The sequence below is a fragment of the Monomorium pharaonis genome, chromosome 9, assembly GCF_013373865.1.
Source record: "Monomorium pharaonis isolate MP-MQ-018 chromosome 9, ASM1337386v2, whole genome shotgun sequence".
NCBI lineage: Eukaryota > Metazoa > Arthropoda > Insecta > Hymenoptera > Formicidae > Monomorium > Monomorium pharaonis.
The window spans coordinates 9,347,538-9,368,407 of record NC_050475.1 but is presented as its reverse complement, the minus strand read 5'-3'; the positions used below and the strand labels follow the sequence as shown (position 1 = coordinate 9,368,407).

Here is a 20,870-nt window from a genome sequence, read left to right as displayed (position 1 = left end):
TATGTACACATTGCAAATGCAGCCATAATGTATGAATATTTAATATGCGTTTGATTGGACGGTGTGCAATTGAACTATGTGCAATTGAACGGTGTGCAATTGAACAGTGTGCAATTAAACGGTGCGCAATCGAACTGTGTCCAATCGAACTGTATCCAATCAAACTGTGTCCAATCGAACTGTGTCCAATCGAACGGTGTCCAATCGAACTGTGTCCAATCGAACGGTGTCCAATTGAACGGTGCGCAATGTTTTGTGTCTAATAGCACGGTGGGCAATTGCAACGTGTCCAATTGTATTGTGCGCCATTGAACCTCTCCCAAAGAATTTTACACAATAACTGTTTTCCACCAGATGTAATCAATAGACAAATTAACAAAAGATTGAAGCAACTAAATAACATGAATTATAACAGTGAAAATGGGAGTGTCAACAGCTTTGATATACGGAGACATTTTTCTATCCCTTACGTTAAAGGTTTAAGCAAACGTGTTAGCCGAACTTTAAATCAAGTTAATTTAGATTTAATCTATAAGATTCCTAAAAAATTGGATGTTATAATCAAGAGAGGTAAAGATAAACTCGACAACAAGAACGAAACGCAACTTGTTTATAAGTGTTGTACCCCTCGTTGTGAGTACGATTTGGGATCGCTGCCAGAGATCTCGCGGGGAAGGTATTTGGTCACTTTACACCGTTAGTTGTATTGAACACTTTTATTCTTGTATTCAGTTACAATAGTTAGATCGCGACCCCGCAAGGCAGAGTGTCGCGTCTATGAACTTGTTGTCCACGACCCCGCAACGCAGAGTGTCGTGGTTGTATATTTAGTATAAGTTATCTCGGCGATACACGACCCCGCAAAGCAGAGTGTCGTGTGTAGTCTTAGTTTGTCTACTTCGGATTGACCCGATCCTCACCTTCTTTCGCCGGTTTATATATCCGATAATTCGGTAGTTGGATCGAAAGAAGGGGAGGATTGCGTGAGGGCGTAAATCGGTCAGTATTCCAAATTATTGCTTAGACAGCAAGTGCTGTCTAAGGAGCATTGCGCTAATTGTCGAGCGGATTGCGCGAAACCTCGCGCGATTCGCTCGATGCTGACTGCAGCTGACCGACTTATATCATCGTGTTACTGACACCTTATCGTTATGAGTGTGTCACTCATAACATAAGATTAATTGTAATAATTGTAACGTTTCGTACATTAGTCAAATCAAACGTCATCTTGAAACGCGAATAAAGGAACATCGTAATAACATAAAAAAAGATATTAGCAATCACTCTGTATTGAGCAAGCATAAATTGGATTGTGGACATGACTTCGATTGGACGGGAGCGCAGATTTTACATAAAAAACAGCATACAAAAAAGAAAGAAATAGCAGAGATGTTCTTTATAAAAAAATATAAAAACACGATTAATTTACAAAAAGATACGGACAATTTAAGCCCCGTATACGACAGTATCATCTTTGATAAATGATATTTTGTCAAACATATCCAACATAATTGTTTTCCTAGTTGACCTTCTCTCGCTCGAAACTCTCCGAAGCTTTTAGTCCACATTCTACTTTCAAAGAGTGATCATATATAGTTCTGATATGTTAGCTAGTTTAGCATTTTTACTCTTGACTTATATTTCATATTTTTGACAATTTCTGAGTAGTGCACCTTTATTTAATGCGATACATCTTGGACATTATCGTTTTTTATCACCAATGTCACGTAAGACTCATTATTATTTTTAGTTTTTTTGTCTTTTTTCACCTTTTACAGATTCATTTATTTAGTATAGTTAACTTAATTATATCGGACTTCAATTTTTCTAGTTCTATTAATATGTTTATTCAGCAAAATTTTCATATTTCCAAGATGTCCTTGGTGTGTAAACGATAAACTTTCTTTTTTAACTAATCAGGTATTGTTCTTTTTATTTATAAATTAAAAAAAAACCTCCGTTTTTCGTAATGCGTGTTCGGAAATTTATATTATTTCCTGAAAATTCATCGTTTTCTAGCATTAACTTGAAAAGGGCCCAAACCAAAAGGTCGAAACGTTGTAATTTTGTAATATCAACATTGCCAGTTGCTGTCAATTAATAAATACACATTCTTACTATTCATTACTAGCGGATTTATACATTTATTTCGAATTATTCAAATCTCCTTTTTGCATTGGGGTACAGTTCCGAAAAGCGCAAATTTCCAATCGCGCTGAAATTTTAATCAAAGCTTACCCTTGATTAGAGAAGAAAGTCCCTGAAGGGATTTTTGACGACAAAGCTTTGTTTGTCCCCCAGCCCCCTTTAAAGTTTTTACAGTTCTTACTAAATATCTTCGAAAATACTAATCTTAGAGAAAAAAGTTTGAAACAAAAAATAAAGCTCATAAAAAGTTCTACAAAAAAGGTTATTTACATTTTTTACGTAAACCTATTATTTTGGCTGTTATGACCAAAAATAACTCGGCGGAAGTCAAATTGACCCCGTCAAACATTTTGAAAAATTTCTGTTTTATTAAATATGCGAAAATTTTTTAATTTAAAGGTTATATATATTTATTTAACGTAAAAAAAAGTTTAATTGCAAATTGTATTGTATTTATAAAACGTAAAATAAACAACATCAACGCTTGTACAGTACCACATAGGTTTGCGACTTTCCACGCTGTTTGTTTTCAATATATTCGCATTAATCAAATATCGATTTTAAAATGTGTGGGTTAGGTTAGGTTAGAAAAAATTACGGGGAAGAGGTGCAGGAGCCCCTTCCCAGCCCACGCGTTCTTTGCACAACCCTTTGCAAATTTTCACGCGAAACAAAATATATTTCTCGCAAAACAAGATTATAGAAAAATTTTCTGTTTTATGTTAAACTGTAAAAAAATTACTTTTTTTTCAAATTTGTAATTAAACTTTTGTTTATGTTAAATAAATATATATAACCTTTAAATTAAAAAATTTTCGCATATTTAATAAAACAGAAATTTTTAAAAATGTTTGACGGGATCAATTTGACCGCCGCCGAGTTATTTTGAGTCATAACAGTCAAAATAATAAATTTACGTAAAAAATGTATATAATCTTTTTTGTAAAGCTATTTATGAGCTTCACTTTTTGTTTCAAACTTTTTTCTCTAAAATCAATATTTTCGGAGATATTTAGTAAGAACTGTAAAAACTTAGAAAGGGGCTGGGGGGCAAACAAGGCTTTGTCGCCAAAAATCCTTTTAGGGACTTTTTTTTTAAATCAAGAATAAACTTTGGTTAAAATTTCAGCGCGATTGGAGGTTTGCGCTTTTTGGAACTTTATCCTTGCATTGTTTATATATTTTTAAATTTAAAAATTAATATTATTTACTTTTAGAAATAATTGACAAACATGCTGATTTGTTGCGTCAATCTGTTGTTTACTGTTACTGTTACTGATAAATTTAATTTTGTATTACATTTAATTTAATATCAGAATGTAATGTCAAGCTTTGGCTGTATTAGGGTGTACTCAATGATACAATAGACTTTAGATTTGGCAGCCTTATTACAAAAAATTATTTGTACACGTTCCAAAGTAATCTAAAAAGCTCTTTCTTTGAATACGATTGTTTTTAAAACAAGAACATTCTTTTTACGATTTGCTTACGTGGGTCATCCTTATATAGAACTTGTGGCGGCTGTGATCATTGACAAGGCGGCTATAACTGTCGACAATTGACAGCCGCACATATATTCTGAATTTAGCAAACAAATGGAGGAAATTCTTCCTGCCGACAGACGTCGCGTTATGAATTAACTCGCAATTAAGATGACTAATCAGACAATATATAAGAAGGAACGAATCGACGTCTCTTCGCTCAATGAGCAAATATAGTACTTGCTCCAACTAGAGCGAAGATCTATCAGATGTCAGAGGAAGAAAGATCTACAGAGTACTTCCCTTGGAAGCTGATCCCGATTGATTTCCCTGAACCAAGATTTTTCATCGACGCATCGACTCAGACGACTCATCAAGAGGCCGACACACAAACCCCAGTCAGAAATGATTTCTCGAATCGATGTCGTTCCGATATCGTAAAGATCGAAGAGCTGTCGATTCGAAACTTGTGTCGAAATTTCAACATTTTCAAGTAACCAATAATTGTATATAACTAAAGTATAATGAGAGTTTTCAACATTTTTTAATTTTTTAAGTATGTATATGTGATATATAATCTTATATTTCCAAAGATTTCATTCAAAATTCGAATCGACGTTATTTAGATCTCATTTCGACGTTTCGACAGTTGATATTATTTCGATCTTATTTCGACATTTCCGAACGGAGAGAAAATTTACATTTGTATAATTCTGCCAATTAACTAATGCAATTATTCAATTCTCTTTTCATTCGAGATTTCAGATCGATTTTTAATATTGGATAAAAGATGCTGTCCCCATGGTACAGATTTTTCCCATAAAGTATATCGCGTGATCAATTATATATAGGCCGGTATTCATAGTCGAATCTTATTCAAGACCCATCTTAAGCACGATTTTGAGACGTCAATGTTGTTATTTCATTGGTTAAGTAAGTCTCAAGTCGGCTCGAAGCTAGACAATTTTTGAACTGAAAATCTGACTATGAATACCATAGAGATGTAAGGCCTTGCGCACAATAGAGGAAATATTAGGAATAGAAGTTAAATATTAGATACCTATTAGGGAAAGGGAAAGAGAAAGAGAAAGATCTTCCCGCGTAATGTTTTTGATTGGTTACGCGTAAGGGCTCCTGCACAGACTTTTGCATAACGCATAACATAAATACATAAAAAATTCGATTGGTTGAATTTCTTATGCACTTTGCTTATGAACCAATCAATTTGCTTATGTACATACGTATGCAAAAGTGTGTGTGGGGGCTCTAACGCGAAAAAGTATGCGCCATGTGAGACGGCGTCCTAAAATGGCCGCCACCGATAGCTTGCGCATGTGCAATAATATGATATTTCAACAATTTGTTTATTAGTATTAACGCAACTTACGCAACGTTAACCATTAATGCCATTAATCGTATTGTCACATAATCCGCCTGTTGCTGCCTCAATTCACCTTACTTCACTTTGCTTTTCTGTTTTACTCGTTACCACAAAGAGTGTCATAAAGAGAGATTTATTTCAAGCCACATTTTGTCCAAGACAAAATTCTAACAAATTGTCTAGCGATGGAAGAAAATCCGGTAAATTTTTTTAGTTAATTTTTAGGTTACATTATAATTTTCTATGTTATTATTACTTTATATATATATATATATATATATATATATATATATATATATATATATATATATATTGTGACGTGGTAGCTTCGCTGCCACGAATAGCAGCGTCCCTCGCTCGTCACAGGCTGCGGATTCGCGCCGGGCGGGGAAAATAGGCGAGGAGCGAGAGGGGATCTCCAGGGGGAGTCGCGATGAGCGTGGCGTTAAGTCGCGTATCGTGTCCCTGGTGGATTATCGGTGTGGCCGGTGCGAGGCCCAGACGAGAGTGACCGGGACGAGCCTGGAGACTGGAGAGGTGACGGCGTCCTGGATTTTATCGGTGAGGTGGCCCGCCTTGGGTATATTCTCGTGTGAGCGGGTGCCGGCTAGCGGGGTGTTCCAGAGTTTGTTCTGCATCCGCTTTCGCGTTGATGCGTGGATTGCGTAGGCCGCGGGACGGCTATGCGTGCGCGTGTTTAGTGGGGATTTATCGGATGCAAGCGGGCTGGACGTCAACGCGCCGAGCCACGGAGAAGACAATCGCGACGACGTTCGAATTCCGTTGGAGATTCCCCTCGACCGCGTGCGCCGCAAAGCCCTCGCGCGAGCGAGTATCGCGTCGCGAGTAGCGGGTGGACGGGACTTTCGGTTTTGAGACGAAGCAGGACGCGGCGGCAGCCGACGATTGCTTTTCGACCCTCGCGAGCCTCGCGGTCGTGGTCTATTGTTACCGGGAGTATCGGCACGTTCGAACGCCCGAAACTTCTTGTGCGCGGAAAATCCCGTTGCCCGTCCTTGTCGGCCGCGCGCATGCCGCGAGAGCCCTTGGAGTATCGCTCGTGTTTCTTTTTGTCCGGTTCGTGCCGTTGCACCGCATTGTCGGAACGGCAAGCGTTATCTTCGTGTCGATCGCGGCGGTATATAGCGAATCAGCGGCGTCCCGTTGATATCATTGTTCACTCCTTACATTTATTTTGAATAAATTTCTGTTAATTGTTAAGCACGGAGTTGATTTCTTTAGTGTGTTGTCCGCCCCTTCGTGTCGTAGACATTCCCACTCCTTTACGTACAGTCCCGCCTCTCTACCGTAAAGCAGAGCTGGCCGAGGTCGTCGCGCGAGGATCAAAGCCGTTTGGGTCTAGCGAATTTCGTGAATAGACGCGTCGTAGAGCGCGTCTGGCGCCCAACCATTATTCGCGATAGCGTGTGGCCGAGATTCGAGTGCGACGAGCCAAGCATCGCGGGTATCGGTCAACTCGCCGACCTTGTGGCTTTTGATCGCGGCTTTCCTGGTTAGGAAAAGTCGTGACAATATATATTGCGACGCTGCTTTCCCCCGGGAACGCCAGGTCCGAGGGGGCTACGCCCAATTAAACGGGAATCTCTGTATAGACGGTAACGAGTAACGCTCTCCTAGTTAGATTCGATAGTTTACGAGAACGGTAGCTTCAGTATTCCTCGAGACTGCTCTCGATATGATATCGATAACTTGCATACGGTATCCCCCAAATATCGGGCGAGATTGCTCTCGACACGAAAGCGGTAACTTGTATACGGTATCCCCCAATATCGATAGAGATTGCTCTCAATACGATAGCGGTAACTTGCAAGAACGGTATCTTCCCAATACTCTAAATTTTTGGGCGCCAGGTGCGACTTCTCGCGCCACACAATAATCAACGATAATGCGGTAACCAACTAGAAAGCGTTACAAATGCCGGTAGCTCTTTTACTCTAGACGGTAGAGCGGCGTGGTTCTTATTGAGACGGAAAGTGTGGAGATGTCGGATCGAGGCAGGTCGTAGAAAGATTCGGTACTCAATTTGTTAAACAATTAAAGAATTATGTTGTATTTCTGTAGTGATAGTGAGAACGGTAACAATGCAACAATGAGCTTTACTCAAAGAGTCTTCACAATTAATTCACGGATATAACTTTGATAGAGACGGAAACGAATTATAGACACAAAAATGCGGAAACTATAGAATTGATAATACGAGGCGGAAGGCCGGCGAAGCTCTCCGCTCGAACAGAGACAAAATTACTAATCGCGGAAACAATTCGCAGTAACAATGATTCTAAGACAACTATGACTGTCGTCTCCGGCGTAGTCCGAGAGGGACGTACTCACGTTATCAAATATTCGGGGCCGGTCGGTCCGAGCCCTCGTGCGGCCACAAAACTCTACTCTTTACTTCGAGTTACTTTACACAATAGCACTAACGGTATCGGATTCGGATGACCGATGTCACCAGTGGAAACGGTATCCGGTATCCAGTCCCGCACGAGGGTTGACCGCCTTTTCCGAATCTTACGTATCGATGGCTGCCGAGTGGTGGCCTTACAACAATGAACGGAGTCCTGGTCCCTGAAGTCGGTAGCGGTAACAATGAGCTCGTCCTCTGCCAAATGTACGCAATCGCGGCTTGCCGAACAGTGAGGAGCCCCAATCCCGCGCCGGCCGGCTCGAGCCGCCGCGCATGCGCGTGCTTCGATTTTCGGTCGATCCACACGCCTCGATCCCATGCTGCACCGCATCGCCTCTCCAATTGCCTCGTGGTCCGTGCGTGACGACTTCCGCCGATGAGAGTGCTCTAGCTCTGCCATTTTCGGTTGGCCCGGCTGGCCATGTCGTGGTCGAACCGATCTGCGTGGCAGGCGATTGACAGTTTGACGGTCGCTCCCCCGGTCTGCAGCCCGGTGGCGTGCCCTCGGCGTGATTCCTCCCAAGAATCTTTTATGTCGCCATGCGGTATCCTGGCTGCCACGGTTTAATTGCGGCAACGGCATCCTTGCGGCTCAGGGCGGTAACAAGCAGCGGGGCTCGACACACGGCTCGGCGGGGCATCTCGCCTACTGTCGCTTGCTCGCGATACTATTCCCCCGACGGCTGCTCCTCCTCCGTTCTTTGTACAATAAAAAATGAGCCCTCACTCGGCGCCCTAAATCCTAAATATCCTAATGCGGTATCACGAAAACAAAAAAAAGAAAATAAATAAAACGAAGTCGCGTCCCCCTCGGCTCGGCGAGGAAGAGCCCCAGACCGACCCCTCGGTCGGACTTACGCTCTTGTGACGAGCGCGACCGGACGCGCCACGTCACAATATTTTATATTGAATCTGTATTATATCTACATATTAAAAGATAAGGCCAACAAACGGTTATAATTATAGATCAGGTTATGTACATTTTCTAATTCTTCAAAACTGAAATTATTTTCTTCTTCTATTATTCAATGGCCTCGCATCCGTACGAGCATTGTGGTCGGGCTCAGACTTGGACTGCGTAAACCAGAATTGTAATATCATAATGTTAAATTGATAAGCAATTTAATATTGAGATTCTGTTCCACTTCAAGAACTGTGTATTAAGACCGACGAAAGTAACGGCACGATTAGTTTAGAAGAACAAGAAAATATATATACATATAAACTAAAGATTCACTATAATTATTTGTTGACTTTATACAGGGTGTCCCAACGCACATGGGTCAATGCTCGTAAAAAGGTAAAAGGGATCGACATAAACATAAAAGTCCAATATTGTCTTGGATTAGGTCTTTGGTTAGGTCTCGGGTTAGATATTATATCCACCAATAATCAAGGTATTAATTTTTCAAATTATGCAAATGAGAGCGCGCCGAAGAAAAAGCTCGATCCGCTTGAGCCATAACGGAAAAAAATCTATTATAAATGTTTGATAAGCTTTTATTATTTACTGTTCACAATTACGATAAAAATTAATTAGATTATTTAAGAACTCCATACGTTAATATCTCAATTATTTGCAGACCTAACCCAAGACAATATTGGACTTTTATGTTCATCTCGATCCATTTTACCTTTTTACGAGAATTGACCCATGCGTTGGGACACCCTGTATATCTACATTTTATTGGTATTATTACTTTGTTTTCTATGGGTCTCAGATTGTACGAGGTAATTTTCTAAGCCGAATGCTTTTTTCAAATGCAATTCTATTTTAGAGTTTTAATAAAAATATTGTTGTTAAATAAATTCACCTCTATTAATGGTCTGATAAAAATTTTGCAAAAGTTTTTTATTTAGGTTGTAACAATCACTACATCATATTGATATATATTTAATGTGTTTCTGATATCATATTTAATATTTTTAATGTTTTTATAGGTATGTTCATATTTATTTAGAGCTTGTGCAAGTTTCTGCCGTATTAAGATGCATTGTTAGTGGCTAGTTCTTATAAACTGCAATATTCATGTACTAATGATTCATCTTAATATGGTGGAAACCCGCAAACTATAAATAAGTACATATACCTTATATAATTAATAAATTATAATATTAATGTAACACTAATAAACAAATTGTTGAAATATTATATTATACAAGTGTAAATACCTGTCTGTGGCTGCGGAATAGCTCACGGACGGTTCGAGCGGGGGGGAAAAGAAAAGGCAGTCTTTACGCGGTTTCTTAGTGAGTCTTTATTTTTAATTTAGAGATGTAAGGGAGGAATGATTACAATTAATTTGGACGCGGACGATATTGTTAATACATACGAATGCGAGCGAAATATGTACAAGTATTCCAGTGGTAGCGCGGAGTTTATGCATACGGAGCGGTATCGCGGTGATATGTTTTACCGTTGTTTCGCGGCGCTAGTTATCGGGTACGCGTTTTTCGGAAGCAGCGTGGCTTCGTGACTGTGGGCGCGGATTCCGGGGGCGGAGCGCGGAAACTAGGCCGGTGGGAGGATATCTGTGAGACGGACTGCGGGTCCGCCTCGGGAGTTAGGTTTCTTTTCCGTGGATTATGGGATGGCTGATCAAGTACGCTCGATTGAGGGCGAGACTCTCGTCCCCGTGTTTGGCCGGTGGGAGGGGAAGCAGGCGTAACTGAGATTTACAAGCTGCCAAGTACTCTTGGCGGGGGCAGAGACGCTTTACCCCACGTGCTTCAATCTACGGTCGTGCCTGGCGGTAGGAGATAGGTTTGGAGCTAGCGATGGCCAATCATCAAGAATGCTTGGTCGAGGCGAAGACGCTTCACCCCGGGGAATCGGCTTCTCGCTGAAGATGTGCTTTGTTGGATGCCAGGTACGGACGGTATCGAGGCGGATGACAGAAGTGTCACTTGTCGCGATTTCTCCCGGTTTTTATACCTGTGGAGGCGCGAGCTCGGGTACGGTCGTCGCGCTTTCGGTCGTCTCCGTCCTCCGCTTTCCCTACTCCTGTGGAGGAGACGGGCGCGTGCGCGGGGAGACATCGTCGACGCTGCCGTTTGCTCGGTCCTTGGTCGCGGTCATTAGCACAGAGTTTAGGTGAGAGCTGGCGCTTCGCGCCTTTTCGCCTCCTAGTTAGGGCGATCGGCGGCTCTCGCGCCAAGGGACGATGCTTTTCGACATGCATCGTCACACAAGATCAAGTAAATTAATATTTTTTAAATAAATTAAGTTTAAATTAATAGTTTAAAAAATTAATTGACATTAAAAGTTGCATTAATTTTCAATTAAGTTAAAATAAAAGTTAATTTTGGAAAGCATTATTTATATTAAATTAAAATGTAGTTAAAAAAAGGAATTAATTTAAATAATGAAACAATTACGGTATGGGTTATTGAATAAATTTATTATTTTTTTGTAATTTAAGTTTATATAAAATAATTAAAAATATTGTTTCTTATATGAGAGAATAATTTTTTTACAATGTTACATAACAATGTTTTTTTGCTTTTTATATAAATTTTTAATTTAGGAGAAAAATTAACAAGTTAAAGTTTATGTGTTTCAAAAATAACTTTGAAATTAAACATTAATTTTATTAAATTAAAAGTTACATTAACTTTTTAACTGTAGTATAACTTTATAACTGGTTACTATTCAACCCTGATGTTATATTATACTTCAAATATATTATCAATATTGTTATTATTTTTTTAACTTTTCTTTTTACTAAGCTCACTAAATAATGACGCAATTTTATTAAGTTTTGAACAGCACCTTGTCGATGTTTTATTAGATTCAATAAAAATAATTTTTTTTTTGCATGTTTTATTTTTCTCTTTCATCTGTTAACAAACAAATAAAAGAATAAAATGTGCAAAAAGAAATTAGTTTCTATTAAAGTAAATTGTATGGTAGTAATTTCTTAACGTTATTAATTTCATTTTTTACAATTTTTTATTATTCATAAGATCCTTTCTAAGTCTGCAAAGAGGAAATTGCACAGAAGAGCTACAAAAACTACTATGAAAATGCTTAAAGCAAATGAATTATATAAGAGAATCAATATGAAATATGTACCGCGTACCGCGAAGACTGTAATATTGTTGTAGAAAATAATTGTGATGATGATGTATCTATGCAAGATTATGAACAGATTAATGAACAAGTTAATTTTGAAAATGATGTACAGAGTACGTCAAGTGAGAATGACTTACAAGGGAACCTCGCGAACTCGAAAATTCTGATTTTAATGAAACTTGGCATAAATGTAGAAGGGGTAAATACATGAATTTAGAAATTTATCGTAGCTGCCCATAAACGGTTTAAAGGGGTGAAACCACCCTTCAAAGATTGAGACATTTTTTGTTTTCTCGATATATCTCGTAAACTAAACAAAATATTAAAAAATGTTTTATACAAAAGTTTTACAATAAAAGTACTTCTATCTAACTACAGTAATTAAATTAAAAAAAAAATTTTTTTTAAACAATTGTTTTTTAATTTTTGAAAAAAAATTTTTTTTTCAAAATTTTATTAATGTAGTTAGATAGAGATATTGTTACCATAAAACTTTTGTATAAAACATTTTTTGATATCTTCAATACTTTTCGAGATATATCGGAAAAAGCAAAAATCTGCTCTACGCTATGCACTAAAAAAAGCATGAGAGAATGCGATGCAGCACCGCGACGGAGAGCGTTAAAAAATATTTTAAAAAAATTTTTTATTAAGGTTTATTTATGATATTGAATATAATATAAGATACTAAAAATATAATAAAATAAAGTAATATAAAATAATAATATTTTATATAATATAATAATATGTAATAATATGTAATAATAATGTCGCACGTGAATGCATGCTGATGTGAGTGAGAGAGAAAGAGTAAATAATATTAATATTAATATAATATAGTAATATAATATAATATAATATAAAATATTTATATCCAGACTTCTTGGTCCGGATCCATTAGCGGTGACATGCCAGAGAGTCGACGCAGATCAACGACATCTGCCAATCCAAATCGGCTATATGATTTGTCAATTAAGGCATTATTTCGCTCTCTGTCGATCTCGCAAAAGTATCGCGTCCAAAATCTTTTTCTTATATTGATAAATCCATGTATGTGGATGTTATAGAGATATATCCATGTCTAGATACAAAATTAACATATTTTAGTGTGGCATTATACATTGAACAACAATATACTTTAAATCAGGGTAATGAAAATGCAAATTAAAAAATAATGCATTAATTATTAATTTTTTAATAAGTAATTATTTCTTTATTCATTAATTATTAAAACAATAATGCGTAATGAAAAAACTCGCATTAATTATTTCAAAAGTAATGCGTAATAAAAAAAATCGCATTACTTATTACAAAAGTAATGCGTAATGAAAAAAATCGCATTACTTATTTCAAAAATAATGCGTAATGAAAAATATCGCATTACTTATTTCAAAAGTAATGCGCAATGAAAAATATCGCATTACTTATTTCCAGTGTTGTAATAGATCATTAAATAAATAATCTAGATCAGATCAAGATCTTTATCAAAATATTAAATCTAGATCAGATCACAGATCATTTTTCATACATTTGATCTACATCATAGATTACATTAATTTTGATCTAGATCAAAGATCGTTTCTTTTTTTTACTTGACAATTTGGTAGGAGTAGAAATCGAAGTTTTTTAAGCTTCTTTAATAGGTTTTTAGGAATGTCCCAGAAATCTTCTTTAATGGATCCGGACCAAGAAGTCTGGATATAAATATTTTATATTATATTATATTATTATATTACTATATTATATTAATATTATTTACTCTTTCTCTCTTACTCACATCAGCATGCATTCACGTGCGATATTATTATATTATATTATTACATATTATTATATTATACAAAATATTATTTTATATTACTTTATTTTATTATATTTTTAGTATCTTATATTATATTCAATATCATAAATAAACCTTAATAAAAAATTTCTTTAAAATATTTTTTAACGCTCTCCGTCGCGGTGCTATCGCATTCTCTCATGCTTTTTTCAGTGCATAGCGTAGAGCAGATTTTTGTTTTTTCCGATATATCTCGAAAAGTATTGGAGATATCAAAAAATGTTTTATACAAAAGTTTTATGGTAACAATATCTCTATCTAACTACATTAATAAAATTTTGAAAAAAAAAATTTTTTTTTTAAATTATAAAACAATTGTTAAAAATTTTTTTTTTTTTAATTTAATTACTGTAGTTAGATAAAAGTACTTTTATTGTAAAACTTTTGTATAAAACATTTTTTAATATTTTGTTTAGTTTACGAGATATATCGAGAAAACGAAAAATGTCTCAATCTTTGAAGGGTGGTTTCACCTCTTTAAACCGTTTATGGGCAGCTACGATAAATTTCTAAATTCATGTATTTACCCCCTCTACATTTATGCCAAGTTTCATTAAAATCAGAATTTTCGAGTTCGCGAGGTTCCCTTGTTAGAGTCTGAGAAGAGTGAAGTCGATCAGAATATGGTTCTCAGAAATGTTGTTGAACAGTTTGTTATTGAATGAATGAGAGCATGGGCTTCTGAATCGGGCGTCCTTTCGATGTCAACGCTTGATAATTTGTTAGAACGTCTTAGTATCGGTTTTTCTAATATGCCCAAAAGTCACAAAACACTTTTAAAAAGTTATGTTTCTTTAGAAATAAGTAAGTTTGGAAGTACAGGGGAAATGTGGTATAAGGGTTTTAAAAATAATTTATTGTTATTGCAAGATTATTTGCAAGTTTATGGAAAGATTATAATTGATATTAATATTGACGGTTTGCCCCTTTTTAAAAGTACAAAAATAATGTTCTGGCCAATTTTGGGACATCTTGTTGGTACTCTAAATGAACCTTTTATTATTGCTGTTTATTGTGGAGAAAGCGATCCTCAAAATGTTGAGGAATATCTGGAAAAATGTGTGACTGAATTAGAAGATTTATTTCATAATGGCTATGAGTATGAGGGCAACAATTACGAAGTTAGAATTAGAAATTATATTTTAGATGCTCCTGCAAGGACATTTATTAAATGTTGTAAAGGACACTCAGGTTACGCATCTTGTGAGAAATGCACCATCATTGGAGAATACAATAGTCACAGGATTACTTTCGTAGATCTTAATCAACCTCTTCGTACAGATGAGTCATTCAGAAATCGTGAGCAACTTGAACATCATGATGGGACTTCACCACTTGAAAGATTGGGAACCGGGCTTGTATCACAATTTCGGCTTGATGCAATGCATCTTCTATATGGTGGTGTGTTCAAGAGGCTACTTCATTTTTGGTTATTTGTGGTTAGTGCATGGAAACTTCATGGAGATATTATTAATCGCATATCAGAGGTCTTTGTCTTTCTTAAAGAATTCTGTCCCCAAGATTTTAATCGGAAACCAAGATCTCTGAAGAATTTCAATTTCTTTAAGGCTACCGAATTTCGTCGCATACTCTTGTATGACGGCATCATTGCTTTTAAGGGTTTAGTTCATGACAACATCTACAAAAATTTTCTTCTTTTACATAGTGCTGCTTATATTTTGGCTAGTTCTATTCTTGTTGGTTCTCATCTCCATCTTGCTCAGCAATTCATTAAAACGTTTATCTTTCATTCAGTAGTCCTTTATGGAAAGCGTTTTGTAGTATATAATGTGCATTCACTTACAATTAGTCATTTAGGTAAGGAATGTGAGGAGCATGGTGCTATAGATGGCTTTAGTGCTTTTTTCATGGTGCTAGTTATGAAAATCATTTGAAATCCATTAAGGATTCCTTGAAATCAGGTTATAAGCCATTAGAGCAGATAGCTAGACGTGATTTAAAAAAGGAAAACATTAAAATTATTTTGGATTCTAAGCCTAATCAATTTGTACTCTCTTTAAAACATTATATTGCAAATGAAGTCATTCAGGGCGTACAATATCGTAAGGTTAGTATTGGTAATATTGTTTTTAAACTAGGTACAAAAAATTCCTGTTTCAAAACATTAAATGGTGATATCGTTTTGCTGAAGAATCTTGTTTATAGCCAACGAACTCTGTTTTTTGTTGGTTACAAATTTCAGAAGCAAAAGGACTTTTATACATATCCACTTCCCTCTTCTGAACTAGGCATCGTTTGTGTTTCGCATCTTCAAGAGAGAAGAATAGTATATTCTCCCAGTGATATTTACTGCAAGTGCTACTTAATTCCAAACGGAAATAATTACTTATGTGTGCCATTACTTCATACAATTTCATTGTTTTAAAAATATCCATGTAGCTTGCATAAGATAAAATAGATCGAAAGCATGTTAAAAGTACATAGTACATACTACATTAATAGTATACATTATTATTTTTAATTTTTTTTTTACAGTTTGTTGTACTAAAATTTTTATCAGTAAATGAGGATTTGGATGTGTATATTGATGTTGGTTTGAGAAAATGGATTTGCACAGATCTTGATGATGAAATGCCGTTTCATCTAGCCGTTTCATCACAAGATCAAAATCTAGCCGTTTTGCTGACTTGAACTCGTCCATTGATTCGAGTTGGGAAGGTGAAAGTATTTTTCTTTTATTTTCGGCTTATTTAAGATAAAAAAAGTTATATTAAAAAAATACAAGATTATTATTTATGTTATTAATTTATATTATAGCCGCGGCTTGAACTCGCTTAATAAATCAAAGTAATTTCAATTTCTAAATTAATTTCCTAATGAGAAATAGATTCTCGAAACGACGTTGTTTATATGTCAAAACGAAAGTCGAAAATTACTCGAAATTGGAGTCAAAAATATATCGAATTGAACAGAAATTTCGAAAATTTTATACTTCTCTTTTCGACGTCGAAACGACGTCTTTTCGAGAAATCATTTCTGACTGGGAACGGATCTTCCTGAACAACCTGCAGCAAAGAAAACTTGCCTGGAGATATCTCTACTAAAGAAAGCACCAGAATCTTCAACAGAAGAGGAACCTCCAGAGAAATACGGTCCGATATTAGTCACCTTAACGAAGCCTCATATCTCCTATAGGGAGAGAAGATTGTAACATACTTTTTCCTCAGCGCCGAAAGGCACGCTAAAACAATTAAAAATAATTGTAGTAAAATAAATATTAAAGACGAAGTCTATCCCGACGGAAACGTTGACCTCAACAGAAACGCCAATCTTGACGGAAACGTCAACCTCGACTGAAACATCAACTCCGACTGAAATCGAAGTTCCAGAAGAGACATCTTCAATCTTAGAAGAACCAATCATGGAGCAACAGATACATCAAGTAGGACTTCGAATGCCACCTTTCTGGTCAGAAGAACCTGATCTTTGGTTCGCTCAGTTTGAAAACCAATTTCTCATCTGTGGGATCAATCAAGATACTACAAAATATGCCTACGCTCTCGCATATTGATACGAAATATGCGAGAGAAATCAAGGATATTATTTCTTTCCCCTCGGCTACTGAGAGATATGAGACATTGAAGAAGACACTCATTCAACGCTTATCAGCATTTCAAGAGCAATGAACTCGGCAGCTTTTAGAACACGAAAAATTGGGAGACAGGAAACCTTTTCAATTTCTTTGATATCTTCGAAATCTCGGTGGAAATCTAGTTCCAGACAACCTTCTCTGAATGGCTGGGAAGATTACCTGCCCAGATGCATTCTCACAACAAGAGGAGAAGACCGATTAGAAGAGGTAGCTGAAAAAGCTGATAAAATCCACGAAGTCAATTACCGGGCCGTCACAGTCATCGAATCTTCAGAACCTTAAAAAAAAAAAGCAATTAAGACGCAAATCGAAGAACTCACCAAACAAGTTGCATCTTTAACCTCCAAATTTTCTAGAGAAAGGAAACGTTGGAGAGAATCTTTTTCCCGAAAAAGTCGAAGCCGTTCTCGAACACCCAAAGATAACCAAGTAGAGGATGGACTTTGCTACTATCATCGTCGATTCAAGGAAAAAGCCCGAAAGTGTGATGAACCTTGTAATTTCAAAAAAGAAAACGAATAAAGGAATCGTTGATGGCGGCCAACGATATCCAACCTCATCCATGCCGTCTTTTCGTCATCGATCGAAGAAGCAAAACAAAATTTTTAATCGATACCGGCTCTGACGTCTGTGTATTTCCACGAACCCCCTGTGGAAGATCTCAAAAGGAAGGAAAATACGAACTTTTTGCAGTCAATAGTTCAATCATTTCAACATTTGGAATTATTAATTTAAAACCAGATTTAGCTTGAGACGAGAATTTCCTTGGAGATTTATTATTGCAGACGTCACAACGCCAATAATCGGAGCAGACTTTTTGGCATACTTTCATCTACTTCCAGACATCAAGAAAAGATGTTTAGCAGATGGTCGAACGGTGTTATCTTTTCCCGGGAAAACATGCCAACAGCAATCAGAGTCTGTTAAAGTTATCTTTGAGGAAACTGCATATCACCAAATTCTTCGGGACTATCCAGAGATAACTCAACCAGCAAGAGGACCCTTGTCTGATCATCAAACCAAACACTACATTGAAACAACATCTGGACCTCCTGAATCTTGTAAGGCTAGACGATTGGCTCCGGATAAACTCAAAGCAGCAAAGTTGGAATTTGATCTTCTTTTACAAGAAGGTATTATTTAACCTTCGCAGAGTCCCTGGTCTGCCCCTCTGCATATGATTCCAAAATCTGGAAATATGTGGAGACCTTGCGGGGATTATCGTCGCTTAAACAGCAGAACCATTCCTGGATAGATATCCTATTCTTCACATAGAGGATTTCGCACAAACGTTACATGGCAAAACAGTCTTTTCTACGTTGGACCTCGTCAAAGCATACAATCAAATTCCAATGAATCCTGACGACATTCCGAAGACTGCAATCATAACGCCGTTTGGATTCTTCGAGTATCGCTTCATGCCTTTTGGCCTACGAAACTCAGCACAAACTTTCCAACGGTTCATTAATGAAGTCTTACACGGATTAGATTTTTGTTATGCATACATTGATGACATCCTTGTTGCATCTTCGACAGAGGAAGAACACAAGTGTCATTTGAAGAAGCTTTTCAGTCGATTACAAAAGTATGGTGTTCGATTGAATGTAGCTAAATGCATCTTTAAAGAGAAACAGGTCAAGTTCTTAGGATATCTCGTTTCTGAAAAGGGCACACGACCTTTACCCGAGAAAGTAGAAGCTATTCAAAACTTTCCGAAACCAGAGACAATCAAGCAGTTGCGAAAATTTCTAGAAACAAACTTTTATCGTAGATTTGTTCCAGGAGCAGCCAAGGAACAGGCTTCACTTAATAATGTTCTTGGAGGATCAAAAATTAAAGAAAAAACTCCTATCTAATGGACTCCAGAACTCGAAATAGCTTTCGAAATATGCAAGAAAAGTTTAGCTCAAGCAATTCTTATAGCACATCCTGTACCATCTCCTGAGCTTACTCTAACTACCGATGCATCTGACACAGCAATTGAAGTCGTTCTACATCAGATCGTAGACAAACAAGTTCAACCGCTGGCATTCTTCAGTAAGAAGTTGTCAGCTGCACAGAAGAAATATACTCCATATGATCGAGAACTTTTGGCCGTTTACTCAGCAATACGCCATTTTCGACACATGATAGAAGGAAAACGTTTTGTGGTCTACACAGATCAAAAACCATTGATCTACGCACTAGCTCAAAATTCTTTAAAAAGTTCGCCAAGACAAGCCCATTACCTAGAATTTATCAGCCAGTTTACTACAGACATTCGGCACATTCATGGAAAAGAAAACATCGTTGCTGACACATTATCTCGTGTGGGAAGTATAACAGAAACCATCGATTTTGAATAATTAACTTTGGACCAACAACGAGATGAAGAGTTTACGGATCTTCTCAAAAATCAAAAAACATCGATGAAGCTACTTCGAGTCAATATTCCAGGAACAACGACAATGCTTGTCTGTGATACTTCAAATGATTTACAAAGACCTTATGTAACACCATCATTTCGAAAACAAGTCTTTCAGAACTTAAATGGCCTATCGCATCCCGGAATTCGAGCTACAACCAAACTAATCACTCAACGCTTTGTTTGGCCGGAAATCAAGAAGGATTGTCTTCGTTGGACACGAACCTGTATCCAGTGTCAACGAAACAAGGTTAACCGACATAACCATCCATCTGTTGGGACCTTTATGAAACCAACACGAAGATTTCAGCATATCCATCTTGATCTTGTTGGAACCTTGCCAATATCAAAAACCTATAAATATTGTTTAACTATTATTGATAGATTCTCACGATGGCCTGAGGCGAGGATATTACTTCTGAAACGATTGCACGGAAATTATTTTCAGAATGGATTTCTCATTATGGCGTACCTGAAAGGATAACGACTGATCAAGGTTGTTAGTTTGAGTCGGAACTATTTCGACGACTCATGAAAATCACTGGTACAAAACATCGGAAAGCTACTGCTTATCATCCACAAGCTAATGGAATGGTAGAAAGATTTCATCGTCAACTCAAGACTGCAATCAAGTGTCATGAGACCGATTCATGGACTGAAGTACTTCCTATTATACTTCTCGGAATCAAGGCGTCATTTAAAGAAGATTTAGCTGCAACTTCTGCTGATTTGATCTTCGGAGAGACCATTTGTCTTCCTGGACAATTTTTTGGACAAGATAATAATGACGAATGGAATAAAGAAGATTTCGTCGGTAAACTCAGAAGATGGATTTCAAAATTATCACTTCGACTAAAGCGTTACGGAGAGAAAAACATATTTGTTTATCGAGATTTAAAAGAAGCCTTAGATGTCTTTCTCAGACATGATGCACCTACAGAAATACTTTACCCTCGTTATGATAGACCATATGAAGTTGTCAAGAGGAATGACGAATTTTACACAATTAAAATTGGTGACAAGAGTACTACAGTGTCTTTGGAAAGAATCAAGCCAGCATATTTATTTTCTGAAAATTTTGAGGAAAAAGAAGAAATACCTTCTTCAAATAAGCCACAAGCACCAGAAAAACGAAATCCAAGAATTCGAAAACCTATCGTTCGTTTTCAAGCAGAACTGTAAAAGAACGAGGGGGGGGTCCTGTGGCGGCTGTGATCATTGACAAGGCGACTATGACCGTCGACAATTGACAACCGCACATATATTCTGAATTTAACAAACAAATAGAGAAAATTTTTCCTGCCGACAGACGTCGCATTATGAATTAACTCGCAATTAAGATGACTAATCAGACAATATATAAGAAAGGACGTCTCTTCGCTCAATGAGCAAATGTAGTACTTGCTCCAACTAGAGCGAAGATCTGCCAGATGTCAGAACAAGAGAGATCTACAGAATATTTCCCTTGGAAGCTGATCCCGATTGATTTCCCTGAACCAAGAT

The 20,870-nt window shown here is 36.9% G+C and overlaps 1 protein-coding gene across 1 annotated transcript; it reads left to right on the top strand.

Moving 5' to 3' along the window:
* The first annotated feature begins 19,898 nt into the window (after positions 1 to 19,898).
* LOC105837101 lies at positions 19,899 to 20,549 on the top strand. Its single transcript, XM_012681597.1, has one exon. It carries the CDS (start codon positions 19,899 to 19,901, stop codon positions 20,547 to 20,549), a length of 651 nt encoding a protein of 216 aa, XP_012537051.1.
* Positions 20,550 to 20,870: the final 321 nt, after the last annotated feature.

Coding starts and splice junctions, on each gene's coding strand:
- LOC105837101 (XM_012681597.1), top strand. CDS start 19,899: ATGAAAATCACTGGTACAAAACATCGGAAAGCTACTGCTTATCATCCA.